The 27,322-nt window shown below is 45.3% G+C and overlaps 1 protein-coding gene across 1 annotated transcript in view; it reads right to left on the reverse strand.

Annotated features, from left to right (window-relative positions):
* Positions 1-25,050, reverse strand: part of LOC115096150 — a 73,623-nt gene extending 48,573 nt beyond the window's left edge. The window contains exons 1-3 of the mRNA XM_029610661.1: positions 24,714-25,050; positions 23,996-24,171; positions 12,455-13,015 (exon numbers count right to left, since the gene is read on the reverse strand). Of these exons, the coding sequence (XP_029466521.1) occupies positions 12,455-13,015; positions 23,996-24,171; positions 24,714-25,050 (1,074 nt within the window). The remainder of the gene's footprint in view (positions 1-12,454; positions 13,016-23,995; positions 24,172-24,713) is intronic.
* Positions 25,051-27,322: the final 2,272 nt, after the last annotated feature.

Consider the following 27,322-nt stretch of genomic DNA (forward strand, 5'->3'; position numbering starts at 1 on the left):
TCCCGGCCCGCCCCCGGGCCGGCGTCACGCCCCCCTCCCGCCCCTTTTATGAAGCCCTGGGACTTATGCGCGTCCCGGGGCTTTGCGCGCGCCAGCGGCCTATGCAAAATAGGCGCGCCGGTGCGCGAGTGCCCTGCGCGCGTAAATCCAGCCAGATTTACGCTCGCAGGGCTTTTAAAATCAACCCCATAGTCTTTAACCATATGTCTTTACCTTACTATTGTATCACTCGCAACTTTTAAACATAGCAGGTCTCCACATAGATTGGGACTCCACCAAATCTCCAGAACCCACTTAACACTTCTAGCCCCTGAGGTTTTATACTCTGGTGCAGGAATCCTCCCTTCACCCAGGATTTCCTGTAAGTCTCAATCTTAAGGAGGACCAGGCAAGACAGCTGAGTCTGGTCGTTTAAGGTAGTCTGAGAAAGTATTCTGTAGCTCATAGACGTCTTGTATAAGTAATCCTATGTATACATAAATCATATGCTAGGTGTTGTTATGTAAGTGAATTGTTATAAGCTGTTTTAGAGTTGATGTGTAATATTTTTTTATCTGTTTTCCATTGCCCCCTCCCTCCCCTGGCCCACCCCTTTTTTGAAATGAATGAGTAAATGTGAATTGGTTATTTACTTTTTCCAAAAGTGCAGATTAAGGCACAAAGAATGAAATTACTGTGTGATATATTTAAAAGTAATAAGAGAAAATAGATTTTTACTTAACGCATAACTAAGCTCTGGAATTTATTGCCAGAGAATATGGTAAAAGGTGTTAGTGAAACTGTGTTTAATAAAGATTTGGAAAAGTTCCTGGAAGAAAAGTCCATCAATCATTATTAAGGTGGAATTGCAAAAACCAATGCATATTCCTGGGATAAACAGAATGGAATCTAATTAGCCGAGGTACTTGTGAATTGGATTGGCCACTGTTGGAAATAGGATACTGGGCTTGATGACCTTTGATTTGGCAAACCTCATTTTAAATACATTTGAAAAAAATTATTCATAATTTAACTTAAATATTCACTTTCAACACACAAACCACACAATTATATTTTTCAAAATGTTTTTTTTTATTTTTTTCTCTTTTCTTGTAGTCATTTTTTTTCTTTTTTTGTTTTATAATTTTTCTTTTTTTGTATTTTGCTTGTAGGGTTCTTCATTTTTTTCTTTTTTGTTTTATAATTTTTTTTCTTTTTTTTCTTTTGCTTGTAGGGTTCTTCATTTTTTTATTCTTTTTTGTTTTATAATTTTTTTTATTTTTTATAATTTTTTTAATTTTTAAAATTTATTTTGAATGCTAGTTATGTCTCAGTTAGGTATCTCAGTTAGGTGTCTCAGTTAGGTATCTCAGTTATGTCTCAGGTATCTCAGTTAGGTGTCTCAGTTAGGTGTCTTCAGTGTCTCAGTTATTAATCTTCAGTAGAGATGTGAATCGTGTCCTCGATCGTCTTAACGATCGATTTCGGCTGGGAGGGGGAGGGAATCGTATTGTTGCCGTTTGGGTGTTTAAAGTATCGTGAAAATCGTTAAAATCGTGAGCCGGCACACTAAAACACCCTAAAACCCACCCCGACCCTTTAAATTAAATCCCCCACCCTCCCGAACCCCCCCAAAATGCCTTAAATTACCTGGGGGTCCAGCGGGGGTCCGGAACGGCCTCCTGAAATCGAATCGTGTTGTCTTCAGCCGGCGCCATTTTGCGCCGCCATTTTGCAAAATGGCGGCGCAAAATGGCGCCGGCCATAGACCAACACGATTCGACTGCAGGTCGTTCCGGACCCCCGCTGGACTTTTGGCAAGTCTTGTGAGGGTCAGGAGGCCCCCCCAAGCTGGCCAAAAGTCATCGAATCGATTTTTGCGATTCGCGGCAGCAGATCGCTCCCGGACCCCCAGGGACTTTTGGCCAGCTTGGGGGGGGGGGCTCCTGACCCCCACAAGACTTGCCAAAAGTCCAGCGGGGGTCCGGAACGACCTCCTGCAGTCGATCTCCTGCCGGCGCCATTTTCCGTACGGAAAAACGATTCGCGGCAGGAGATCGCTCCCGGACCCCCGCTGGAACCCCAGGGACTTTTGGCCAGCTTGGGGGGGCCTCCTGACCCCCACAAGACTTGCCAAAAGTCCAGCGGGGGACCGGAACGACCTCCTGCAGTCGAATCGTGTTGGTCTATGGCCAGCGCCATTTTGCGCCGGCTGAAGACAACACGATTCGATTTCAGGAGGCCGTTCCGGACCCCCGCTGGACCCCCAGGTAATTTAAGGCATTTTGGGGGGGTTTCGGGAGGGTGGGGGATTTAATTTAAAGGGTCGGGGGTGGGTTTTAGGGGGTTTTAGTGTGCCGGTTTTCCCGCCCTCCCCCTTCCCCTCCCCCTTCCCCCGATTTACGATTTTTTGACGATAAATTGGGGGAATTGTTATTGTATCGTGGCCCTAACGATTTTTGACGATTTAAAATATATCGGACGATATTTTAAATCGTCAAAAAACAATTCACATCCCTAATCTTCAGTCCCTGCTGCTGGGAGTGTTTGTGGTCCCTCCTTTCCCTGCAAGACCAATACATTTGTGGTTAATTTGCAAAATTAAAAAACATCATAAGAAAAGAAATATTTTAACACTTCCTAACACACTTTAGTGGGCATCTTAAATACAAACATTAAAGAGCAAAACAGAATAAAGATAGAAGATGGAAGTCAGTGAGGCAGGAAACAGTATCTTGCTGCAATAGCCCCAAAGCATTAACAGCATTAACAGTTAAATGTTTCTCAGCACTGTGCTGCATTGTTACTTCAAACATAAACATAGAAATGACGGCAGAAGACCAAATGGCCCATCCAGTCTGCCCAGCAAGCTTCACACATTTTTTCTCTCATACTTATCTGTTTCTCTTAGCTCTTGGTTCTATTTCCCTTCCACCCCCAGTTTTAATGTAGAGAGCAGTGATGGAGCTGCATCCAAGTGAAATATCTAGCTTGATTAGTTAGGGGTAGTAGCCGCCGCAATAAGCAAGCTACACCCATGCTTATTTGTTTTACCCAGCCTATGTTATACAGCCCTTATTGGTTGTTTTTCTTCTCCCCTGCCGTTGAAGCAGGGAGCTATGCTGGATACGCGTGAAGTATCAGTCTTCTCCCATGCTGTTGAAGCAGAGAGCCATGCTGGATGTGCATCGAAAGTGAAGTATCAGGCACATTTGGTTTGGGGTAGTAACCGCCGTAACAAGCCAGCTACTCCCCGTTTTGTGAGTGCGAACCCTCATTTTCTCCCCTGCCGTTGAAGCAGAGAGCTCTGCTGGATGTGTGAAGTATCGGTTTTTCTTCTCCCCTGCCGTTGAATCAGAGAACTATGCTGTATATGCATTGAAAGTGAAGTATCAGACTTATTTGATTTGGGGTAGTAACCACCGTAACAAGCCAGCTACTCCCCTCTTTGTGAGTGTGAATCCTTTTTTCCACATTTCCTCTTGCTGTTGAAGCTTAGAGCGATGTTGGAGTCACAGTAAGCATGTGTATGTTTATTTAATAAGGGTATTGACTCCAGGCAGTAGCCCTCATTCTGGCGAGTCACCCACTCTTCATTGGCGGCCTCTTGACTTTATGGATCCCCAGTGTTTATCCCACGCCCCTTTGAAGTCCTTCACAGTTCTGGTCTTCACCACATCCTCAGGAAGGGCATTCCAGGCATCCACCACCCTCTCTGTGAAGAAATACTTCCTGACATTGGTTCTGAATCTTCCTCCCTGGAGCTTCAAATCGTGACCCCTGGTTCTGGTGATTTTTTTCCTACGGAAAAGGTTTGTCGTTGTCTTTTGATCATTAACACCTTTCAAGTATCTGAAAGTCTGTATCATGTCACCTCTGCTCCTCCTTTCCTCCAGGGTGTACATATTTAGATTCTTCAATCTCTCCTCGTACGTCATCCGATGAAGATCCTCCACCTTCCTGGTCGCCCTTCTCTGTACCGCCTCCATCTTGTCTTTGTCTTTTTGAAGATACGGTCTCCAGAACTGAACACAGTACTCCAGGTGAGGCCTCACCAAGGACCTGTACAAGGGAATAATCACTTCCCTTTTCTTACTCGATATTCCTCTCTCTATGCAGCCCAGCATTCTTCTGGCTTTAGCTATCGCCTTGTCACATTGTTTCGCCGATTTCAGATCATTAGACACCATCACCCCAAGGTCCCTCTCCTGCTCCGTGCACATCTGCCTTTCCCCGCCCATCGAATACAGTTCATTCTGATTTCCACTCCCCATATGCATGACTTTGCACTTCTTGGCATTGAATCTCAGCTGCCATATCTTCGACCAATCTTCCAGTTTCCTTAGATCTCGTCTCATTCTCTCCACTCCTTCCGGCGTGTCCACTCTGTTGCAGATCTTTGTGTCATCCGCAAAAAGACAAACCTTACCTTCTATCCCGTCCGCAATGTCGCTCACAAAGATATTGAACAGGACCGGTCCCAACACCGATCCTTGCGGTACACCACTTAAAACCGCTCTCTCTTCAGAGAAGGTTCCATTTACCATCACACATTGTCTTCTGTCCGTCAACGAATTTGCAATCCAGGTCACCACCTCGGCACTCACTCCCAAGCTTCTCGTTTTATTCACCAGTCTCCTGTGCGGAACCGTATCAAAAGCTTTGCTGAAATCCAAGTATATGATATCGAGCGCTCTTCCTCGATCCAATTCCTTGGTTACCCAGTCAAAAAAGTCAATCAGGTTTGTCTGACAGGATCTTCCTCTGGTGAATCCATGCTGCCTCTGGTCCATCAATTCTCCCGACTGTAGATAGTTCACTATTCTCTCTTTCAACAGTGACTCCATTACTTTTCCCACCACCGAAGTGAGGCTAACCGGTCTGTAGTTACCAGCCTCCTCTCTGTTCCCACTCTTGTGAAGCGGGACCACACCACCGCTCTTCTCCAATCACTCGGCACCACTCCCGTTTCTAGGGATCTATTGAACAGGTCGCACAGCGGTCCCGCCAGCACATCTCTGAGCTCCCTCAGTATCCTTGGATGAATCCCATCAGGCCCCATGGCTTTGTCCACTTTCAGATTCTTTAGCTCTTCCCATACATTATCTACTGTAAATGGATTTTCCTCTGTTCCGCTTCCCTCCAGTTTCTTGTTGTGTAGAGATGGTCCTTCTCCAGGGTCTTCTTTAGTGAACACAGAGCTGAAGTATTCGTTTAATATTTCTGCCATTTCTTCGTCTCTCTCCACACATTGATCATTTCCACCTTTCAATTTCACTATACCACTTTGGACTTTTCTCTTTTCGCTGATGTATCTGAAAAATGTTTTGTCACCATATTTTATCTCCTTGGCAATCCTCTCTTCCGCTTGACTTTTTGCCAACTTGATTAATTTCTTAGTCTCGCTCAGTTGAATCAGATATTCTTCTTTGTGCTCCTCCCTTTGGGATCTTTTGTATTTCTTGTATGCAGTTCTTTTAGCTTTAATTTTGTCAGCCACCTCCTTTGAGAACCAGATAGGTTTCATTTTTCTTTTGCTTTTCTTTACATTTCTAACATATAGAGCAGTTGCCTTGGTGATTGCTCCTTTTAGATTGGACCACTGTTGATCCACATCTCTCTCGTTCTCCCATCCTTTAAGTTCTTCCTCCAGGTACTTCCCCATTTCCTCAAAGTCTGTGTTTTTGAACTGTAAAACTCTGGTCTTTGTGCTTCTTTTCCATATTCTTTTAGTGATATTAAACCATACCGTTTGATGATCACTGGTGCTGAGGTGGGCGCCCACCTTGACATCAGAGACGAGATCTCCATTATTGAGCACTAAGTCGAGAATAGTTCCTTCTCTCGTGGGTTCCAATACCATTTGTTTGAACAAAGATACTTGCATGGCATCCACTATTGCTCTACTGTTTTTAGTTTCTGCAGATGGGATTCTCCAGTCTACATCTGGCATATTAAAGTCACCAACAATCATCACTTCCCCTTTCTTACCTATCTTATGGATGTCTTCAACCAGATCTCTGTCCAGCTCTTCCTTTTGGTTTGGAGGCCTGTAAACCATTCCAATATAAATGGATGCTCCATCATCTGTTTTTAGGTCGACCCATAGTGCTTCTTCCTTGCAGCTCAGATGCTTGGATATTATTTCTGACATAAAGAGCCACACCTCCCCCTTTTCTATCCACTCTGTCCTTCCTTAACAAGTTATAGCCTGGTATTGCCGTATCCCAATCATGAGATTCTGTGAACCATGTCTCTGTGATAGCAACGATGTCCAGTTCTGCCTCTGTCATTAGGGCCTGCAGATCTGGGATTTTATTTCCCAAACTATGAGCATTTGTAGTCATAGCTTTCCAGGTACACTCTTTACGGTTATTGCTTTTCCTGTACTCCTTATGAGACTTTAGTTGAGATTTGTTATTCACTTTACTCTTTCCTTTTGCAGTTGTACCATTGATGACAGAGTTATCCATCTCAATTAGCTTTTTCTTTTTGTTATGGATCTTGAAATTCTGCATGCATTGTTTTTTTCTCTTTTCTGGTAACACATCAATGTTTTTCTCTAGAATTTCTTCAGTTAATATAGGGAGGGCTTTATGTTCTTGTTGCATTTGATACTGTGTGTGTCTCCTTGTTACAGGTCTAATTCTACCAGAGCCCACTGTGATCCTGTTTTTTAATGATTTACTTGATGAACTAATTGAGTGGGGGGGTATACTTGTTGGCTTCCCATCTGTCAAGAATGGGTGACTGTGGGACACATGTGTTATCCTACCTGAGTCTACTGTATTTCTTTTTCTTGACTCCTGGTTATTCTTTGTTGTTGGGGAATTATTTTCTGAGTAATGCAATGTGGGTGTAATTCTTTTAATTGAAGCTAATTGAGCTTTAACCTCAGTCAGCTCCGTTTTCAAAGAAGAGAGCTGTGCACAGATTGGGCAAGCTCCAAGTCTCCAGATGCTTTCCCTCAGAATAAAGGCTCTACAACAGTTGCATTGGATAGTTCTCATATTGGTTAAGTTTTGGATTGGTATGTCCTTAGCTGTTAATGTACTAATTGATCTTGTTGCTAATGCTAATTTAGTCAGTCTATATTAGTAATCTAATCCCAGGGGTGGGTGGGTAGAGGGGTAGGGTAGGAGGGAAAGAAACAGTTGAACCTGGGACAAGCTGGGTAGAGTAGGACACTTTCTGGAACTTGGTTAGTCCTTTAGCTATTAAATGATCCCATAGCACTTCTGTGCCAATATTAACCAGATTATTAAAGAACAGCTATACAATAATAGAAATGCAGGTATACTGGATCTTAAAATAACAGTTTGCAAGCAACAATTACAATTAATGTATAATAACAGACCTAGAGAAAGGTATAAGAACACAGCAGTTCTACTGCTCAGAGAGCAGATATTAGTGGAGCAGATATTAGTGGAGCACAAAGCAATTAATTAGAAGAATAGTGAAAGAAAACTAGCAGGGTTTTTTTTTGTTTTTTTTCTTTTTTCCCAGAAGAGCACCACAGAAAATTAAGTCTTTTTAACCCCAGAAGAGCACCACAGAAAGTTCAGTATCTACTACTATATTGCTGCAATAACCAAAAAGTAGAGGTGTGTTGTCCATGAAATTTTTTGTTTTCGTTTGTGTCATTTCCAATCTGAAATGAACAAAACCCAACAAAATTTAGTTCAGATTTTGCTCCTATTTCCTTCTGGCTCTGGCCCCATGAACTCAAAATGAAAAGTTTCCCTTGCTTTCAGTTGATAATCCTGAGAGTATTATCTTTTGATAATCTTTTGATAATCCTGCTCCCCTTCATTTTTCTGAACCCTCTCCATTCCATAGTCACTCCTGCCCCACTGGAACCATAATCCAAATGACTTTGTCTGGCCAGAGATAATGTTGTTGCAGGCCCATTGAACATCCAGAAAGGACACCCTCTTATTTGCCCCTCCCTCTCACAACCAAGACCTTCTTACTCTCCCCAAACCAGACTGTGCTAAAGGTTTGCCCGCCTCTGCATTATCTACATTACCGGGATAACTATCAGCAGAGTGCACACTTGCAATGGTAGTAACTTCACTTGCTCCTTCTTGAGGTAGCCTTCTACAGCAGCACATAAAAATGTTCTTGAAACTGAAAGAAAGTATGGTAGTATTAGTCCTATCTTCTTCAGGTCCTGTATATCTCACAGATACAGTGCTACAGTCACCCTTGTTTGCTAGTTTGGTTGTGGATCATGATAATGTGGTCTAAGATGGATGTGATACAAAGTTGAGATCAAAAGACCTTGGTGGCTTGACATAAACATTCCCTTCCCTGGCCCCTCCAATCCCATAAGAAAGGTTCCCATTGATCTAAATTTTGGCACCAGGGCAAATTAAAGTTGTTATAGTTGCAGCTGTGCTAAAGCATTGCTGGCTGGGCTCAAGAAGAGGAGGAATTTCTTGGATAAGCCCAGGAATGATGAAATTGAGGCCCAGGGCTAGAGCTAAGGAGGAAAGACGCCCCTGCCACATGACTCCTGTTAGCATCCGAGAGTCACAGACTCTCTCAGTCACAGGAAGTCACAGACTCTCGGAACCTGACATCATTCTTTCAGAAACTCTTTAATAACGAAACACTGCATCAATGTCGGGCTGGTGTTGAGTGAATAGAGGAAATCATTCAAAAGAAGATCTTTTACAGGCATAGCTTGGAAAATTAAAAAGCATCTTTTGTGATCTATGATTATAACAAATGTTTTTTTAAGAACACATTATCAGTCTAACAGAGTGCAGTCAACGTCTAAGGTATAAAAGATCACACTGTGCAAGGATTTTAAATCACCTATGTGCATAAAACCCGGGGGTTTATGTGTGTAGGTGGGCCTTATGCGCATCGGCTCAATTTTAAAAGGCCCGGCCACGCGTGTAAACCCCTGGGACACGTGTAAGTTCCGAGGTTAGAGAAAGTGGTGGTCTGGGGGGAGGGGCAGGGCTGGAGGCATCCGGCATAGCAGCCATTTGCCTCTGTGCCGAGGGATCGTATGCTGGCAGGGTGTAGAAGCAGATGCAAAAGGTAAGTTAACGATTTTGAGGGGGTTTAGGATAGGGGGAGGGGGAGGTCAGGATAGAAGAAGGTAAAGAGAAGTCTGGCTAGGGAGCTGGGAAGTTCCTTTCCAGTCCACTCCTTAATTGGAGCGAACTGGGAGGGAAATGGCAGGGAACTGGGAGAGGCCTGATCTCGTTGCCGCATATATGTTTCTAAGATTAGGCCCCCCTGCGTGCACCGCGCACATGGACGCGCACGCTCTTCTTTTAAATTTACCCCTGTAAGTGGGAGTGAGAGCCTGTATGCTGTGAAAGACAGGCCGTGTATGCTCGCATGTGAGAGTCTCGGGCACGTGTAACTTGTAAATAACGGTAGGGTGGGGGAATTAGTTAGGGCTGGGGTGTGGGTTAGATAGGGGAAGGGAGGGGAAGGTGGGGGGGGGGGCGGAACTCCGAGGCCGCTGCGATTTTGGAGCGGCCTCGGAGGGAACGGAGGGTGGCTCGGCACACGCAAACTGCCGATTTTGCGCAGCTTTGCACGCGCCGACCCTGTATTTTATAACATGCGCGTGGCACTAGTGAATCCAGGCCTTATTTTTTATATGTAACTGAGGTGCATATTCCTGCTGGCATGTAGTGTTTCTGTAGGGCTTTGTAGCAGTATGGCTTGTTTTCTTAACCCTAAGAGGTGGTATATTAGTGTTCTAGCACATGGTATAATATATGCACTAGTGCCGTATCATAGATAAGGCTTCTGCAGTTTGAGTCCTGAGATAGTGCTGGTATGGTATGGTATGGCAAGGTTCTAAGTGTTTTTTTTGTTTTGCAAGGGTTTGTGTTCTCAAAGTGTTTGGCAGTGAAGAGTTTGGAGTTTCGTTAAGCCCCGTGACGATCATATGTTCAGTGTGTCACTCACGTGAGAATCATCTGTCAGGTGTGTCCTGTCCGAAAAAACATTGAAAACCACTGCTCTAATCTAAGTGTGCACAACTCTTTTCAGGGCCACACCCAGCTTTTACTCCCTTCCCCCGCCCCGTGCAGGGATGGGATCAGGCAAGGATAAACCAAATCCCTGCCTGATCCGGTCAGTGGCTTCACACCTGACTGCAGGATCAGCCCTGTGGCAGCAGGAGATGATGTTTTTATTACAATAAAAATTTTTTTTATTACAATGATGTTTAATTACAATCCTAGTTGAGTATTTAATGCGATTTTCCCCTTGTTCACACCCTCATTTATTCATTTGTTAACTTGTTTTATTTGTTCAATGTAAAATGCCATGCTTGGCGTTTGTTTGTGTTACACTGTAAACCGATGTGATATCCTGGATGAATGTCGGTATATAAAAATTTTAAATAAATAAATAAATAAATAAATGAATGAATGAATGAATGAATGAATGTTTGGATAAGCACAGGCTGCAGAAAAGTGGAAGAGGAAGTGGAGGCCACCAGCGGACCCCATCCTAATGACGGCTGAAAAGAGAAGGATGCGATGGCCGCTAGCAGACCCCGTCCTGCTGGAGGACAAAGAGAGTTGGAGGATGTAATGGCCACCAGCAGGTCCCCATCCCAATGGTGGCCAAAGAGAGGAGGATGCAGTGGCTGCCAGCAGGCCCCCATCCCCCTGGCAGCTGAAGATGAGGCCCAGGCCGTGTGTGTGTGGCTGAGTGAGAGTCTGGGTGGTGGCATGCTGACTGCCTGTGTGTGAGGGTGACTGCTTGTGTGTGTGTGTATGTACATGTAGGTGTATGGATGAGTACCTGGGTGAGGGGATAAGAACAAGCCTGTGTGTGTGAGGAAAAGAGAGCCTGTATGACGAGTAGTGTATGTGTAAGAGAGGGAGAGCCTGCGTGAGAGAAAGGGGAACTGGAGGTCACTGGGTGGGGGAATGGAGGAGTCAACCTTGGGAGGGGGGGGGGGGGGGGGGGGGGGGTGTCAAAGGAAGTATCCATCCCGGGTGCCAAATACTTTAGTTACAGCACTGGAGATCATTATTAGTTACCGGCTGCACTTTTTGGGGGGTTTTCTCTCTTGCTCAGCTCTTCCTGCTCTGTAAACCAGACAGGAAAAAAACAGTTTCACTCACTGCAAGGTGAATTTTCAAATGATGCGCATGTCACAATTAGCACTTGTATGCATACAATAGCACTTACGCAAATCTATGTTATACTCAAAGCCGCAATCCACACACGTAAATTGGGGTGCACAAATAACTCTGAGTGTGTAAAATAGGGTGTGCAGGGAAACATTTACACAAAGAAGTTGCTATTTTAAAACCTGCCACAGTGACGCGTGTAAGTCTTTTACGTGCATCTGTTTCTTCCTGCTCAGTTTTGGGTGTCAGTGATCATAAACATTTTAAGAGTGAAAAAATGACTGCATAGAGAGTCCGGGTTACACAGAAGCACTTCAGACTGAAGAGCCAGGAGGGCTTTCACCACCTGCAGATGACCTGGGCAAATTGGGATACTAATTAGTACAAGGGGCTGTTTCATTGCCATTTGCATGCTATGAAATCCCCTGACATAATGTGTGGAAAAGCCGACTTACAGGGGTAAAAGCATCTAATTAAAACCAGTAAAATCTACTCCTGCATCTTTTTAAAATTTGAAATACATATATGTAGGTTTATCCTTTCCGCACACATATTTGGCTAAATTCCAACTTATTCAGCTAAGTAGTGCTGATAGTGTCACTTATCCAGCTATAATAACATTTATCCGGCTAAGTAGCAGCAGACCAATATAGCCAGGTAAGTCTGAATAGCGCTTCTTTCTGACTTATCCGGCTACGTCCTGCTACTTATCAGGAGAAATCGACATTTATCTGGACAAGTCTGAATTTGTGATGCTCGTGGTTTTTAGATACGCCCGCATTTCTGTGCACATATGTACTCGTATTTTATAAACTGCACACCACATGTCCATGCAGGTTATAAAATACAGAAGCAACTGTTCGTGCACCTATATACATGTGTAAATGAGCACTCGCAAGCAGTTTTGAAAGTTATCTTCTGAGTTTATATCAAGTTACAGAAAGCACTACATTCTCTCTGCCTTTTGTGTGTGCGTGCGTGCTTGTGTCATGGGCAGGAAAAGTGGGAGGAAATATCTAATCTTTCTCTAAACTTCTTTCCTCCTACTGCCTGAAACATTATCATATGAAGCTCCAGCACCTAGGGGCTTATTTACTAAAGTATATTAATACACTTTAGTAAATAGATCCCTTATTCTTTTGTCTCGAGATGCAACATTTTACGGTAATCCTAATGACATCATAATCCCAGAACTCAGGCTAGAATCTCAAAGTATTTAACCAATTCCTTGTAGCTCCTGCCTCTCCCTTCTGTCCGTACACTGGAAATGCAAGGGAGGCTCTGAGTTAATGCTTTCTCCTGAGTATTAATAGAAGTGCTCACCATATTTGCCAGCACTGAACATTGCTTACCTGACTCATTACCTCTTCTACTCGCCTTGCATTTTTCCTCCTCTGAAGAAAGTTTCCAATGATGTTTATAAATGAAGGTAGACGTCTGCGGGAAGTGGTGGATGTTGTACTAGGATTTTCGATGACTGAAGGTGATAAACTAGCACAAGGGTTGATTCGTACCTTGCGTGGGATAGGGACATATTTTACTACGGGAGAGGAGGATGTTTCAGCTTGAGCTGAGATGAGATCCTTATAAGGAATTTGATTAACTGGGACGGGTGTAATAGTTCTGGGTATGCCTTTGAAAGGACAGAGAAATGTTATGAACTCTGATGGGAGAGCTGGCGCAGGAGAATACGGCCAGATGAGGGACACAAACATGATAGGATTTACAGGGAGCACAGAGAGCAGCTGCAGCCCGATCTTTCGATAGATGATGTACCCTGGGAGGCTGGAGGTCTCACTGGCAGCCAGTGCTGTCCCTGCTGGGGCTAATTGGAGGAGGGAGAGGGAGGGCACACTGAGGGCAGCAAAGGGGTGATCCCATTTCCAAGATGGTTTAAGGGGACTCAGTGCAGCCTACAAAAAAGAAACAGTTAACACATTGTAGTGAGCTCTGAAAATAGGGAATAGTTCAGGAAGGACATTTGAATCCTGCAGTAATCTCGTTTCAAATGGCATCATTTTACCTCAGTTTACTGAATCCTATTCTTTACAAGGATTTCCTTATCATTAACTAGTTGAAGGAGACCTTAAAAAATGACAGGCAAAAAAGGAAGTTCCTGCATTACCCTTGACTTAGGGGGTAATGTTCAGCCATTGGCAAGCTCTGTCTAACTTTAGGAGGATACTGAGCAGCACAAACATATGATTAAATATATCCAGCTGTCTTAAAAGATAACTTTATCCAGCTAACTTTAGGACTACTCTGCAGTGTGACCAGAGTTAGCTGGGTAACTTATCTGCCTAACACCAACCCGAAATGCCCCCAGAACGCCTCATGTTATCTGATGAAATGTTATCCAGATAAGTGACTGAAATAGTCAAAAGTTGGCACATAGCTCAATAACCCAAGTTATTCCTTAATTGGAGCGGACTGGCAGGAACTAGGAAAGGTCTATTTGTGTCGCGGCGCATTGTTTTTTTTTAAAATCCCCCCTCGCGCGCGCGAGAGGGCACCGCCTGCAGATGCGCGTGCAGATATTAAAATCCAGTGCCATGTGCATGCAGAAATCATATTTTATAATGTGCGCGGTGACACACGCATGCATGTTATAAAATTGCTGCTTCCATGTGCACGTAACAGGAACCACGCGCACATGGACGCACGTGCGGACTTTTGAAAATCTTGCCTATATTGTTTGTTCTAGATGAGGGAGTGCAAACGAATGACTGCTAAAAATAGTTTATTAGATTATTAGTTACCTGCTGCTCTCTCTCTGGGTGTTTTTCTCCTGCTCTGTCTGTTCTTCCAGTCTGGTTTATAGAAAGTTTCATTCACTGAGTGTATATCGCATTACACAAAGCACTGCATTCACTCTGCCTCTCCCAGGGGCTATTGATACCAACTCACTTTATCTGGCTAACGTGTGCTGTATATTCAGTCGCACACCCACACTCCTGCGTAAACCCAGCTACCTTGAAGTTAGCTGAACAGGTGTATCCAGCTAACTTTAGGACAGCTTTACAAGTCGCCCCAAATTAGTGGGATAACTTACCCAGCTAACCCAGCTCCTCTCCGGAATGCCCCTGTCCTGCCCCTGACTGATCTGGATAAATTTCTATCCAGACAAATCATTATATAGCTAGTATTTAGTTGGATTAGTGGCTAGATTTTCATTTAGCCTGATAAGTTATCTGGGTAACTGCATTTGAATATGAACCTCAAAGTATTTAACTCACTGCTTGTAGCTCCCTGCCTCCCCCTTTTGTATATACTCTTGAAATGCAATGGAACCTCTGAGTTGCTACTTTCTCCTGGGACAAGCAAGTTTTATTATACTGCAATGATGTCGTCCGAGGAACAGACAGTGCTTGTAGACCTGTGGTATCTTGGTATGGCTCTAAACAGACTCTGGAAGAAGCATAGTTGAATGCTCTCACCCAAGCTATAGCTGAAGGTCCAGTAGTGTTCAGCGATGTGGGATAACCCGTGAACCCAATCCAAGCTGCAAGGTTGAAGAAGGCAGATCTGGTAGTGTTCCGCTGTGTGGGATAACCCAAGAATCTGGAGAGGTGAAGCAGAATGAGAGTTTGGAGTGCTGAGGTACTCACAAGGTAGTAGCAGTAGCAGAGCTGGTAACTTCCTCCAGACAGACAAGTCAAGGGAAAGGACCCTCGGAGTGAGGAAACTCACCCACAGATGAGATTTGGGCAATGTTCTCTCCATCAAATCTTCACAAGAGAGCGCTGTTCTGTTCGTACGTCTCACATTGAATGTCAAAGTGGACCTTAACCCCCTACACTAATATCTAAACCTCACCTCGAGTTACTAGGTGGGCCTCCCATAGGGATACAAATACCCCTCTAGGGAGAGTACATTATTGCTAGTCTCCCTCTCTCTCTCTCTCCCCCCCTCCCATCATGAAGTGCAATAAGCCTTACCAGCATGTGCAATCACACAGCTTAATACAAATGAAAGAGGTGTAGTTAAAATCAGCATTATGTCTGTCTGTGCAATAGCACTTCACACACTAGCTAACCCTGCCCCTAACTCCTCCTCTTTTCCAAATTTGCATCGCACCATGCGTTAACAGGGGTTTACACATGCAAAAACACCTTATCGCACGTTGGTAAATAACCCCCTAAGTGCTACTTTTAACCTTGCTGCAGGTGGGATAGATGTAATAGTCCGGGGTCTGTCTGCAAAAGGATGAAGATATTCTATAGCAGTGATGGCCAACCTTTTGAGCTCAGTGTGTCAAAATTCATAAAAAAAAACCCGAGCATAACTCGGGTGGTGTGTCACTTCTAGAAAAATCCATAATTTTGTGATATTTGTAACTCTAATTAATAACAAAAAGTTATAATTTTAATATGTACTGTATTTATTAATAAAGCAAAAACAAATAATTCTTTACCTTACCTGCTTAGTGACTTTTTTGTTGTTGAATTTCATTGGCTAAATCTTCAATTAAAACACTCTCTCCCCCTCCCCCCCCCCACACAAACTCTTACTCCCCTGGATTTTCTCATACACACTCATGCTCTCACACTCACTGGCTCCCTCACATACACACAAACACACACACCCAGGCAGGCTCCCAGTCATTCTCACACACACACACACACACACACACCCACCCCCATGCAGGCTCCCATTCATTTTCACACCACTCCCTCCCCATCCCCCAGGCATGCACACATTCATTTTCACACACATACACCCCCAGGCAGAATCCCATTCCCATGCACACACTAAAGGCAGACTCCCCTCTCTTTTGCCAGCAACTTCGGAACCTCTCTCGTTCCTCTGCTGCCACTGTCACTGCTGCCACATGGCTATTGGGGAGGCGCCGATTGCTGCTACTGACACTGAAGCCCATTCTGCTGCCTCCTCTGTGCAGGCCCTGTGGGCTTCCACTTACTCCATGCTGATCTCGTACATTGTGAGATCCACATAGAGAAAGTGGTATTCTTGCACATTACCAAAGATTACATGTGCCAATCACTAAAAAGTAATTTATTATTTTTTTTTTTACCTTTGCTGGCTGATCTTAGTTTTCTAATTGGTTGGTCACAGGCTGTTTTTTTCCACCTTCCCTTTCTTATTTTTTTTGCCAATTCCTTTTATATTGTCTTTTTTTCTGTTTCTTTTCTCTCCATCTTCTTCCCTCAAACACACAGTCAGGTTCTCATTCTCACATGCGTTCCTCTCTCTCACACACACACACACACACACACAGGCTCTCACTGTCACATGCTGTCTCTCATACAATCATTCATACACACAGTTGCTCACTGGCACATGCTGTCTGACTCTCACACACACAGGCTCTCTCTCACTCCCACATGCTGTCTTGCTCAAGCACATGCTGTCTCTGCAAACATTCAGGTCCTCACTCTCACACACAATCTCTCAACTCATCTCATATATACACACACACACACACACACCCTCTAGAGACCCTCAGCATCTCTCTCACCTCTGGGCCTCCTCTCTGCGGGTCGCCACAGGATGGGCTCTGCAGCAGCTCTGCTACCGGGACTCTTCCTCTTCTCGGGCCGCTGCGACTTGGGATTTGCGGTGGCCCTTAAGCGGAAGCACTGCTCCTCTTCTGCACGCACTGATGCTTCTCCTTCCTGCCCATGCGGCTCCGGCAACGTTTACTTCCGGGGCCGCACAGGCAGGAAGGAGGAGGAGCATCAGCGCGTTTAAACGCGATCTTTTTCTTTGGGCCGTGCTGACGTGAGCCTCAACATGGCCCTGCTTATCTGCCTGTCGCTGCGCCGCATGAGCCTCCCTGCACCCGGGGGCATTGGGGAGGGGATACTAAAAAACAAATTTTAAAGGCTCGGCGCAGCCGATTGAAAAAAAATAATTTCCCGATAGTCCACGAAACGCTGCGAGTGTCAGCCAAAACGTCTCGGCGTGTCACCTCTGACACGCGTGTCATAGGTTAGCCATCACTGTGCAGATGATGGTGTTGGCCATGTACGCAATGGAAAAGTGAGAGAAATGAAAGGGGGTAGGACAAGGTGGAATGAGTTATTCAGAAATATGATATTAATTGGGAAAACGTGGCAGGAGGTGGTATTAGCTCTCGATGCAGTCCTAGGAGGAGGAATGGAAGAGTTATTGAAGTGAGCAACAAAGACAGAATAATTTATAGGATGGGGTAATGCTAGTTGATCCATTCTACAAAAAAGAAACAGAAAGCTAATGCAATATTATGAACTCTGTAAATGCACTGAATAGATTCAAAAGGATATTTTGCAACTGCAGTAATCATGATTTAACTGCAACAATATGTTTAAAGTGCAAATGTTATAAAAATGGTGCGGCGATGTGCGAGCGTCGGAAAATGCGCTTGCAGGTGCCCCCATGCACGGGTCTCTTTCAATTTGCCCACCGTGGTACAAAAGTGGATTTCCAGCCCTCCTCGTACTGTTCTTTTGGACCCCTTCCCTGCCTTCAACAGTGGAGACAAGAAATAATCCAACCGTTCCCCCTTCCAGCTCTGCCTCTTCTCCTGGTGAGAAGTGGCCTCTAGGCCTTCTGCAGTTGCCACACTGCCAGCTCCATGTCTTATGCTCTCCTTTGCTATGGGACCCCTTTGTCCTCGGGCCATGGCAAAAAAAAATCCAAATGTATGAGAGTGTGAGTGACTGAGCATATGTATGTCAGTATGCATGTATGAGAGTATGATGGGTGTATTAGAGAATGTGTGTGTATATGAAAACAAAAAGAGAGCATCAGTGCTCAGCCTCGACAATGTCAGGGGGTTTGGAATCAAAGGTTCCCAGGGAGCAGGTTATATTATTGGCTATATTATTCGTGTTTGATGTGTCTGCTGTTTTGAAATATTGTATTGGGGTTTGGAAAATTAAAAACATTTTTTATGAATGTTTATTGAATATTTTAATCATTCTGAGGTAGATCTTTAAAAAATACGCAATCGTGTACTTTTGTTGGCGCACCAGGCGCCAACAAAAGTACGCTGGATTTTATAAGATACGCGCGTATCCTATAAAATCCGGGATCGGCGCGCGCAAGGCTGCCGATTTTGGGCAGCCTGCGCGCGCCGAGCCGCGCAGCCTGCCTCCATTCCCTCCGAGGCCGCTCCGAAATGGAGCAGCCGCGGAGGGAACTTTCTTTCGCCCTCCCCTCACCTTCCCCTACCTAACCCCCCCTACCTTTATCCATGGATTTACGCCTGCCAGCGGGCTGCTGGCGCGCCAAGACCCGACCCGGGGGCTGTTCCGGAGGGCGCAGCCACGCCCCCGGGCCGAAACCATGCCCCCGGGCCCGCTCCCAAAACGCCACGTCACGCCCCCCAAACGCCGTGTCATTCAGTGACGCCCCCGACACGCCCCATTTCGAAAGCCCCGGGACTTACGCGAGTCCCGGGGTTCTGCGCGCGCCGGCGGCCTATGCAAAATAGGTTCGCCGGCGCGGGAGGGCCCTGCTCGCGTAAATCCGGGCGGATTTACGTGAGCAGGGCTTTTAAAATCCAGCCCTAATTATTTTGAAATATGAATTTTTTTTATTAGCATGGCTTTATTATTATGATTGATATTTTATATTGCTTGATTTTAATATTTGCTGTTTTTGTGAGGGCTGGTGATGCTTCTGTTTTATCGCTGTTCCACAGCATACAGAGCCTGGCAGGATGTGGTTTCCAGTTTGTTTTTTGTTTGCACATTTTAATTTCTGATCTCTTTATTCTATGTTTGTTGAGAGTCTACATCTGTGACTAATGTGAGATATTCTGCTAGCATGTAGTTTCTGTGTAGGCTGTTAGATTCCTAATCGAGGCCTGATTCAACAAGGTATTTTCCCCAAAGACACAGAATAGGAGAAAAGCCTTTGTGAATCAGGCAGTTGTTCTGTTTTCCTAATATTTATTTATTTATTTATTTGTAAAACTGGGGAGTCCAGAGGCTGACTAACTAGTTTGTTTGCAACCCATGGGGATGAGGATTCACCGGAGCATGGACATGGAGCTAGGTCTCAAGGAAACGAAGGGATACTGCAGTGAGGAACCGGTGGAAGAAGCCCCAGCAGCTGAACTCCATTTGGTGAGCAGCAGAAGGTATTGGAAACCCTGGCTTTGGCATGGAATGGCTTGTCGCCCGCTTGGACTCCTCGCTTCCTGCGGAACCTTCGGCTTCCTCGACACCAGGATTCACGGCTCCCATGCCAGCGAACCATCCGGTCATCCCACTCCCGGTTCCGCCACACTTCTCTGGAGATCCTGCACATTGAGGATTCCTGAACCAGTGCAATATGCACTTTTGCCTGCAGTCCGCACTCTTCCCTGATGAGCTCACCAAGACAACGTATATTCTTTCTCTCCTGGATGGCAAGGCCATGGCCTGGGTTTCTCCCCTCTGGGAGCGTGCGGACCCCATACTACGTGACCTGTCTGATGTGGATCTGCTAGGGGACTAGCAACCTGTTAGAAATCTTGCTAGAGAATTAGCATACTGTTATGGATTCTGCTGGGAGCCAGCAACCTGATGAAGATCTGTTCCTCCTGAGGGGAGGAGCTAGCAATCTATTATAGGTCTGCTCCTCGCTAGAGGAGAAATCATCAATGATATTAGGGAACTCTGCTATGAGGCTGCAGTCTGATAGATAACTGTGATAGGTAACTGTAGGGTTCCTGTAGGAAGTAGCAACTGTTATAGATTTTTGAGTAATTAGCGATCTGTAGGATACAGTTCCTGAGGAAAGAGATGTTAGCAACAGTTGAGGATAAGACTGCAAGGTAGCAATAGTTGTGCTCAGCTCTAGGAGTATGAGGAATGAGCACACAAATGTGGATTGGTGAATCCCTGGACCGATGGCAGATGACAGCGCCCTCAGGTGTATACTCTGAGAGGAACCACTGGCTAGGCTGGTGTATGGAGACAGACACAGACAGTTCTTTTATTAGACAGGTAGTTGGACCACAACACTACCTGATGTGCCCAGCAGGGCTGAACTCCCTCAGATACTGGAACTGCAATCTCTGGGTTTGCTAAGCTGTTGAGAGAGAGACTATAGATAGTGAGTAGACAGGGTATGCTGGATACATAACCAGTAGTGGATGATACACTCACAATAGTAGATATCAGTAATGGCTTCTAGGTAGTAGAGAGAGTCTTCAGTATATTCAGGAACAGGAGCCTCTAGGCAAGTACTGGTTCCTATATGCAGACTGAAGTAAAGGTTTGGCAGTGACTGTGTATGCGATAGCTTCTGAAATAGAGAAAGCCTTTGAAGGGTTTTTAGAACATCGGCACTTGAGGAGCGAGTGCCAGTTCCTTTCTGCAATCTGTAATTGTAACTCACAATCTCCGTCCCTGCGATAGCATCTTAGACAGAAGAGAATCTTCAGTATTCTAGTAATATGGGCCCTCGAGGAGCGAGTACCGATTCCTGTCTGCAAACTGAATAGAAACTCACTGGTTCACGTCTGCGATCGCTTCCAGGCAAGAGAGTCTTCTGAGTGTTTCGGGTCTTAGGCCCTCATGGCACGAGTACCAGGTCCCCTAGTAGCTGTCTGAAAACAAGAAGAGAGAGCGGGGCCCCTGAGGAGTGGGTACCCCTGGTAGGTTCATGGAGGCAGAGCAGCGGAGAATGAATCCCCTTGCTAACTCGATTACTAGAGCGCAAGCGAAGACCTTTTAAGTTTAAAGCGGATGACGTCTCTATGGGGGAACGCCCCCAGGGTTCGCACCCTTGCTGGTACAAACTCTGGAGTGCGCACATGCCCTTACATCATCAGGAACATTGCAGATCCTTAGCTTCAGGCCAGCCCGGGGACTCTGGGACTCAGAGGCGGACAGAAGTCACAGCAGCATCTGTCCTTCAAACCCCGAAGGGAGTCGCCACAGTGGTAAGAAGGGTGGAGCGAGGGCAGAAGCAGGCACGAACGCAACAGTACCCCCCCTTCAAATGGCGATCTCCTCTTCAGGTACCAAGTTTAAGTACCAAAAGATGCATGAGGTGGAACTGATGAGCATCCAAGAAAAGGTCTAAGGCTCCCAAGGATGAATTTGGGGCCGAATCCTTATAGGCAAAAAAAACCCTCAGCCTCTGTACAAACATCCAGCATCTCTAAATTCTTGAGTTCAATTTCGTGTCCTACACAATGACAGATGAATGTTGAGATTAGAAGAATCTTGTAGAATGTATAATGACATCAGCAGCAATGGAAGGAGCTGCCGTGGACATCACTGAGATTTCAGTGGAAGTGGTTATGTAGAAATTTGTCCAAAATCCACTTCTAGGTAATTCTTCTGCAAAATGCCATATGAGAGAGGATGGCATTGCCAGCAATCCTTTTCCTCAGATCAACTGAGTACTGTGGAACCACACACTCTACTCTGAATAGAAGATTTTCAATAGAGTACAGCGTCACTGACGCTTCAGCGGAAGTGATGATGACAATACCAGCAAAACGATTAGGCTGATGGTTAGAGATATCTTCATCTTTGGAATCAACAGTGCCATAGGCTTCTGGGCCCGACTTCCGAGTAAACCAATCATAAGCAGATGGCTGGCGATATCTTCTTTCTCGGAATCAACAGTGCCATAAACTTCTGAGCACGACTTCCGAGTGAACCAATTGTAAAGCTGGCGGCTAGAAATATCTTCTTCAGAACTGATAGTAGCACCAGCAGGCAAACAGGCTGGTAGTTAGAGATATCTTCTTCTTCGGAATGAACAGTGCTGTAGTCCTTCAGCACAACTTACAAGTAGGCCGGTCGTAAAGGATATCTCAAAATAGTAGTCCAAGAACTTAGTGAAGATGTAGAGCACCATCTAGCTATGGAGAACATATCAACTGCTATGAATAACAGCAGGTAAAGGTAGAACTGCTGAAGATGTAGATAAGATCCTCAAAAGAAGTGGTGGTGTAAAGAATCATCCAAGGCCCACTTCAAATTGATGCAATAGTGGATCTTCAATTTTGATGAATGGACTCTTCAGGTCTTTCACAAGACGACTGAGAATAAATTTGCCTCCTGCCCCTGAGTCCTTCGGGGCAGAGGTTTGAACCGCCACTGATTCATCAATCACAGAGACTGGATGAGAGAGTGGAGGAGATGTCGCTCTATAGCTCAAGAACAGTGCTCCCGCGGGACTTAGGCTTGTCCGTTTCCCGGACGAATAGGGCAAGCAGAAACATCATGGCCTGGCTGACCACAGTACATGCACAGGCTGTTTTTTCCTCCGCCATCTTCTCTCCTTCGAGGTCAAGTGACCGTGACCAGATTCCTTCAGTTCCCTCTTTTCCACAGCAGGAAGTGCTGGACCCACTTGTGGTGCAAGAGCACTGGTTTCTTTCAACCCAGGTAACACCTTAGGCCGGAGTTTTTTCACCTTGTCCCGGAGTCGCCAATAAATCCGAGTAGCTAAGGCTTTTAATTCTTCCAGCGAGTCAGGTGTCTGACGAGCAGCCATCTCGTCCTTTATGCGGGTGTCCAGGCTTCTGCAAAAGAGTGTCTTTTTTTTTTTTTATTTATAATTTATTGATTTTCTCAAAAAACATTTACATGTAATAAGAAAAGGAAAATTGTGCATTAGAACATAATTAACATTTCAGTACACTTCAATCATAAAGGAAAAAAGTATGTAACTAACACAATACAGACCCCATAATCTTTGGGGGAGCCTTTCTACTAAAATTATATTTAAAGGAAATTATGAAAAAACATAAAATTGAGAGAAATTATTCCATTTTCCCAAACTTTTTTTTACTCCTATATAAGGGCTGTGTACCATTCAGCCACTTTTATCTTGCAGCTTGGAGAAGAGACGACTGAGGGGGGATATGATAGAGGTGTTTAAAATCATGAGAGGTCTAGAACGGGTAGATGTGAATCGGTTATTTACTCTTTCGGATAGTAGAAAGACTAGGGGACACTCCATGAAGTTAGCATGGGGCACATTTAAAACTAATCGGAGAAAGTTCTTTTTTACTCAACGCACAATTAAACTCTGGAATTTGTTGCCAGAGAATGTGGTTCGTGCAGTAAGTATAGCTGTGTTTAAAAAAGGATTGGATAAGTTCTTGGAGGAGAAGTCCATTACCTGCTATTAAGTTCACTTAGAGAATAGCCACTGCCATTAGCAATGGTTACATGGAATAGACTTAGTTTTTGGGTACTTGCCAGGTTCTTATGGCCTGGATTGGCCACTGTTGGAAACAGGATGCTGGGCTTGATGGACCCTTGGTCTGACCCAGTATGGCATTTTCTTATGTTCTTATGTTTCTTAAGAAAAGTTTCTAAGTGCCCTGGGTCAACGAAAGTAAACTTATTCCTCTGATAGGAGATCATGCATTTACATGGATATTTTAGATAAAAGGTAGCCCCTAGGGCCAAAACCCTCTGTTTCATTAGCAAAAATTGTTTCCTTTTGTGTTGGGTTACCCTAGACACATCAGGAAAAATTTGTACTATTTGTCCACAGAAGGCATAATTTTTGTTGAGGAAAAATTTCTGAAAAACCAAGTTCTTATGGTTCTCCAGTGCAAATGCAACTACTAAAGTAGATCTTGACTGGATATTATCCACCGAAGCCTCTAAAAAAGATGTAAGGTTAGGGCTATCTGGTTGGAGAACATCCATATCATCATCATTTTTTGCTATATTCTTTTTCACATTAGATACATAATACATGTTAGAAATAATTATTTCTTCTGAAATACCCAAAATCTCTTTTGAGTATTTTTTAAATAATTCATTAGCAGACAACAATCTGGAAATAGGAAAATTCAATATTCTAAGATTCTTTTTCCTTAACACATTTTCCATATTTTCTAACTGCTTATATATCATTACTGAGTCTTTAATAAATGCAGAGCCTGACGCCTGAATAGATGCAACCTGTGTAGTTGTTACCACATTGGTTGCCTCAATAGCTTGCAGTCTCTTTTCGTGGTCCTCAAAGGCTTTTTTAGTATCTGTTGCAAATAATGTGGCTTGATTCATGGACTGGACTAATCTCCTGTCCATGTTGGTAACTGCCCTCCAAATATCAGTCAAGGAAATATTCTCTGGCTCAGATATGTTCAGATCTAAAACAAGGGAGGGGTTAACATTACCCTCTTTTGCAGTTATTACACCTCCAACTGCTCCCAAAGCCATAGTCTGTGCCAGATTATCCTCCCTTGGTGGTTTAGCGGATTGTGTTGCTAAACCAGAAGAGTCCAATATACCTTCATTGGGGTCTCCTTCCACCAAGGGTGAAAAGGATGTTTGGGTTTGAGGAGGAGGGGTTCCGGACTCCCCAGATGTAAACGATATTTCTGTTGCCAAATCTCTCATACTTTGACTCACCCTCCGATGGATATGGGCGTCCATGGGTCCTCGGACTTCCTTTGATGTCGGCGTAGAGGTCTTAATTTTCCTCTTCCTCCCCATTTGATGTTTCCTTTCTCGAGGAAAAACGCGCCCAGGGGCGCGCCCCTTTGGCACGCGGCTTTGGCGCGCCGGCGGCTGCGCGCCGCTGTGCTAAACGTTTTATACCCCCAGCGGCTCCCGCAAGCATCAGAGGATGGGGGCGGAGCTCTGTTCTCTCGCGGCTCCTTCCGGTGTCCCTCTCTCTCCTGCTCCTCACCCTCGGCTCTCAGCACGGCAGGCTCCCAAGCAGAAAAGGTAAATGATTTTATACCCCAGCGGCTCCCGCAAGCGTCGGAGGATGGGGGCGGAGCTCTGTTCTCTCGCGGCTCCTTCCGGTGTCCCTCTCTCTCCTGCTCCTCACCCTCGGCTCTCAGCACGGCAGGCTCCCAAGCAGAAAAGGTAAATGATGATTTTATACCCCAGCGGCTCCCGCAAGCGTCGGAGGATGGGGGCGGAGCTCTGTTCTCTCGCGGCTCCTTCCGGTGTCCCTCTCTCTCCTGCTCCTCGCCCTCGGCTCTCAGCACGGCAGGCTCCCCAAGAGTGTCTTTAGACATCTGGGGTCCCAGTGAAGTTCTGCTGCAAGAGTTTTAAATTCTATGGCAAATTCAGCCAGAGATCTGTTGCCTTGCTTCAAGTCCACTAAAGCAAATCCAGCAACAGACATACACACAGGGTCATCAAAAACGGATTTAAACAAGTCCATAAATCCTTCTATCTCCTGCAAAATAGGGTCCTTGAGTTCCCACAAGGTAGATGCCCACGACAAGGCTCTCCCATCCAAGTATGATAGAATGCAGCTCGTCTTAAAGAGGCCTGTGGAAGTAAAATGCAAGCTGCACTGGTTCAAAAAGCCCGAGTCTTCTGGAGTTCTCCGGAGAATCGAATAGGCGCCGCCAGTGGAATAACTGTTTTTAAAGTTACCTCCTGTAACTGTCCTTCTTGAGTAGAAGCTGTGCCTTGAATCTTCTGAGTATGAAGTTGATGAAAATCTGCAGTAAGTTTCTCCAAGCTTTCTTGCTGTTCTCAGAGGCATTGAGCCTGGCCCGGAATAGCCTGCAAAGCAGAAAGGTGAGCTGGGTCCATAGGCTACAGACATCAAATACCTTAGCTGAAATCCCAGGAGTACTGCTTCTCCAATTTCTCTTCTCTTTAAAGCTGGTTTCGCTATCTCTCCAATTTCGTCTCCAAATATCTTTTGCCAGATTCTCTGGAGTTACCTGTCTCTCAATTCTTAGCCGGATTCACTGGAGTTAGCAACCTGATGTGGATCTGCTAGGGGACTAGCAACCTGTTAGAAATCTTGCTAGAGAATTAGCATAATGTTACACGACATCAGGCCACCTCGGGCTCCTCACTCCTACACCTACGCCAGGGCTCCCGGTCCCTAGCTGATTCTATCATTGAGTTTCGGACCCTGGCCACGGAACGTCATTGGGGCGAAGACTGCCTATGTTCCATATTCCTGGATGGTCTCACAACCTGCATTAAGGATGAGCTGGTGGCCAGAGAGTTGCCCACCTCTCTCGATGCTCTCATCGACCTGGCCGGCCACATAGACCGCCGCCTCCAAGAATGGTCTTGGGAGCATCAATCAACCAAAAGGCTTTCTTCTACTCCCCAGCACCTCCGGCGGTCACTGTCTCCCAGGCTCGCTTCCATCCAAACCACCTCCGGAAGAACCCATGCTGTTGTGTTGAGGCAGGTTATCATCAGAGGAACGCCTTCGGTACTGACACTCGGGGCTCTGTATCTATTGTGGAGAAGCTGGGCATGTACTAGCCCATCGCCCGGTACGTCCCAGTAAACTCCCGGGCCTAGGTCGCATTGGGGGATTGTCCCTAGGCCTGACTCTTCCTACTCCCTCACTCTCGCTCCCCGTGACCATCCGGACACCTAATCTGAACTTCCATACTTTGGCTCTGGTTGACTCCGGGGCTGGGGGTAACTTCATTATGAAGCAACTGGTGAAGAAAAAGAGCATCTTACATAGATCACTGAAACTGAAGGCTATAAGACATGCCTTGAGGTCATGTGGTTTGAGTTAGCAGTCAGAGTGCCTCAGTATGCAATGCAAGGGGCAGGATTTGAATTATGTGCCTGCAGGAAAGGGAGGATATAAAAAAAACTGGGTTTTCCAGAAAAAAGTGAAAGTAAAGAGCAAACTGTAGGAATAGATATGGTCAGCAATAAATAACCAGTACAAACAGGTTCATTCTGGACATTGGGGAATGTAACAAAGACTGACCAGTGACTATGTGCTGCCTGGCACGAACTCACACAGCATAAAGGAACCTATTGTGTAAGATGAATCTTGGAGAGAAGTGCACAGAGATATCTTTGAACTTGTAGGAGCCATAGCATTCTCTCCCCAGGAAGAAAGAGCTGGCAATAAATATTAACTATTAAACACTAAAGTGCAGATTTTAAATGCCTGGCACATGTTAATCCTGGACTTTACATGCAAATCTTAAAAGAGGCCCAGCCACACGCGTAAAAGCTGGGACGCGCTTAAGTGCCGGGCCTCTTGGAAAGGGCGGGCCAGAGGGCATGTTTTGGGTGGGGAGGGGAGAGCCGGGACAGCGTCATTGTTCGCTATCTGGGAGCCTCGCATGCCGGCAAGCTGCCGGTGCGCACAACTTACTTTAAAAAAAAAAAAAAATTTAGGGGTTGGGTAGGAGAGGGGAAAGGGAAGGGAAGATAGGGTAGGGGATAGGGAAGTTCCCTCCCAGTCTGCTCCTTAATTGGAGTGGGCTGGGAGGGAAGTGGGGAAAGCAGCGATGCGTCACCATGCAAAAATCACAAAAATGTACCCCCACTTGCGCGCGC

The sequence above is a fragment of the Rhinatrema bivittatum genome, chromosome 7 (assembly GCF_901001135.1).
Source record: "Rhinatrema bivittatum chromosome 7, aRhiBiv1.1, whole genome shotgun sequence".
Lineage (NCBI taxonomy): Eukaryota > Metazoa > Chordata > Amphibia > Gymnophiona > Rhinatrematidae > Rhinatrema > Rhinatrema bivittatum.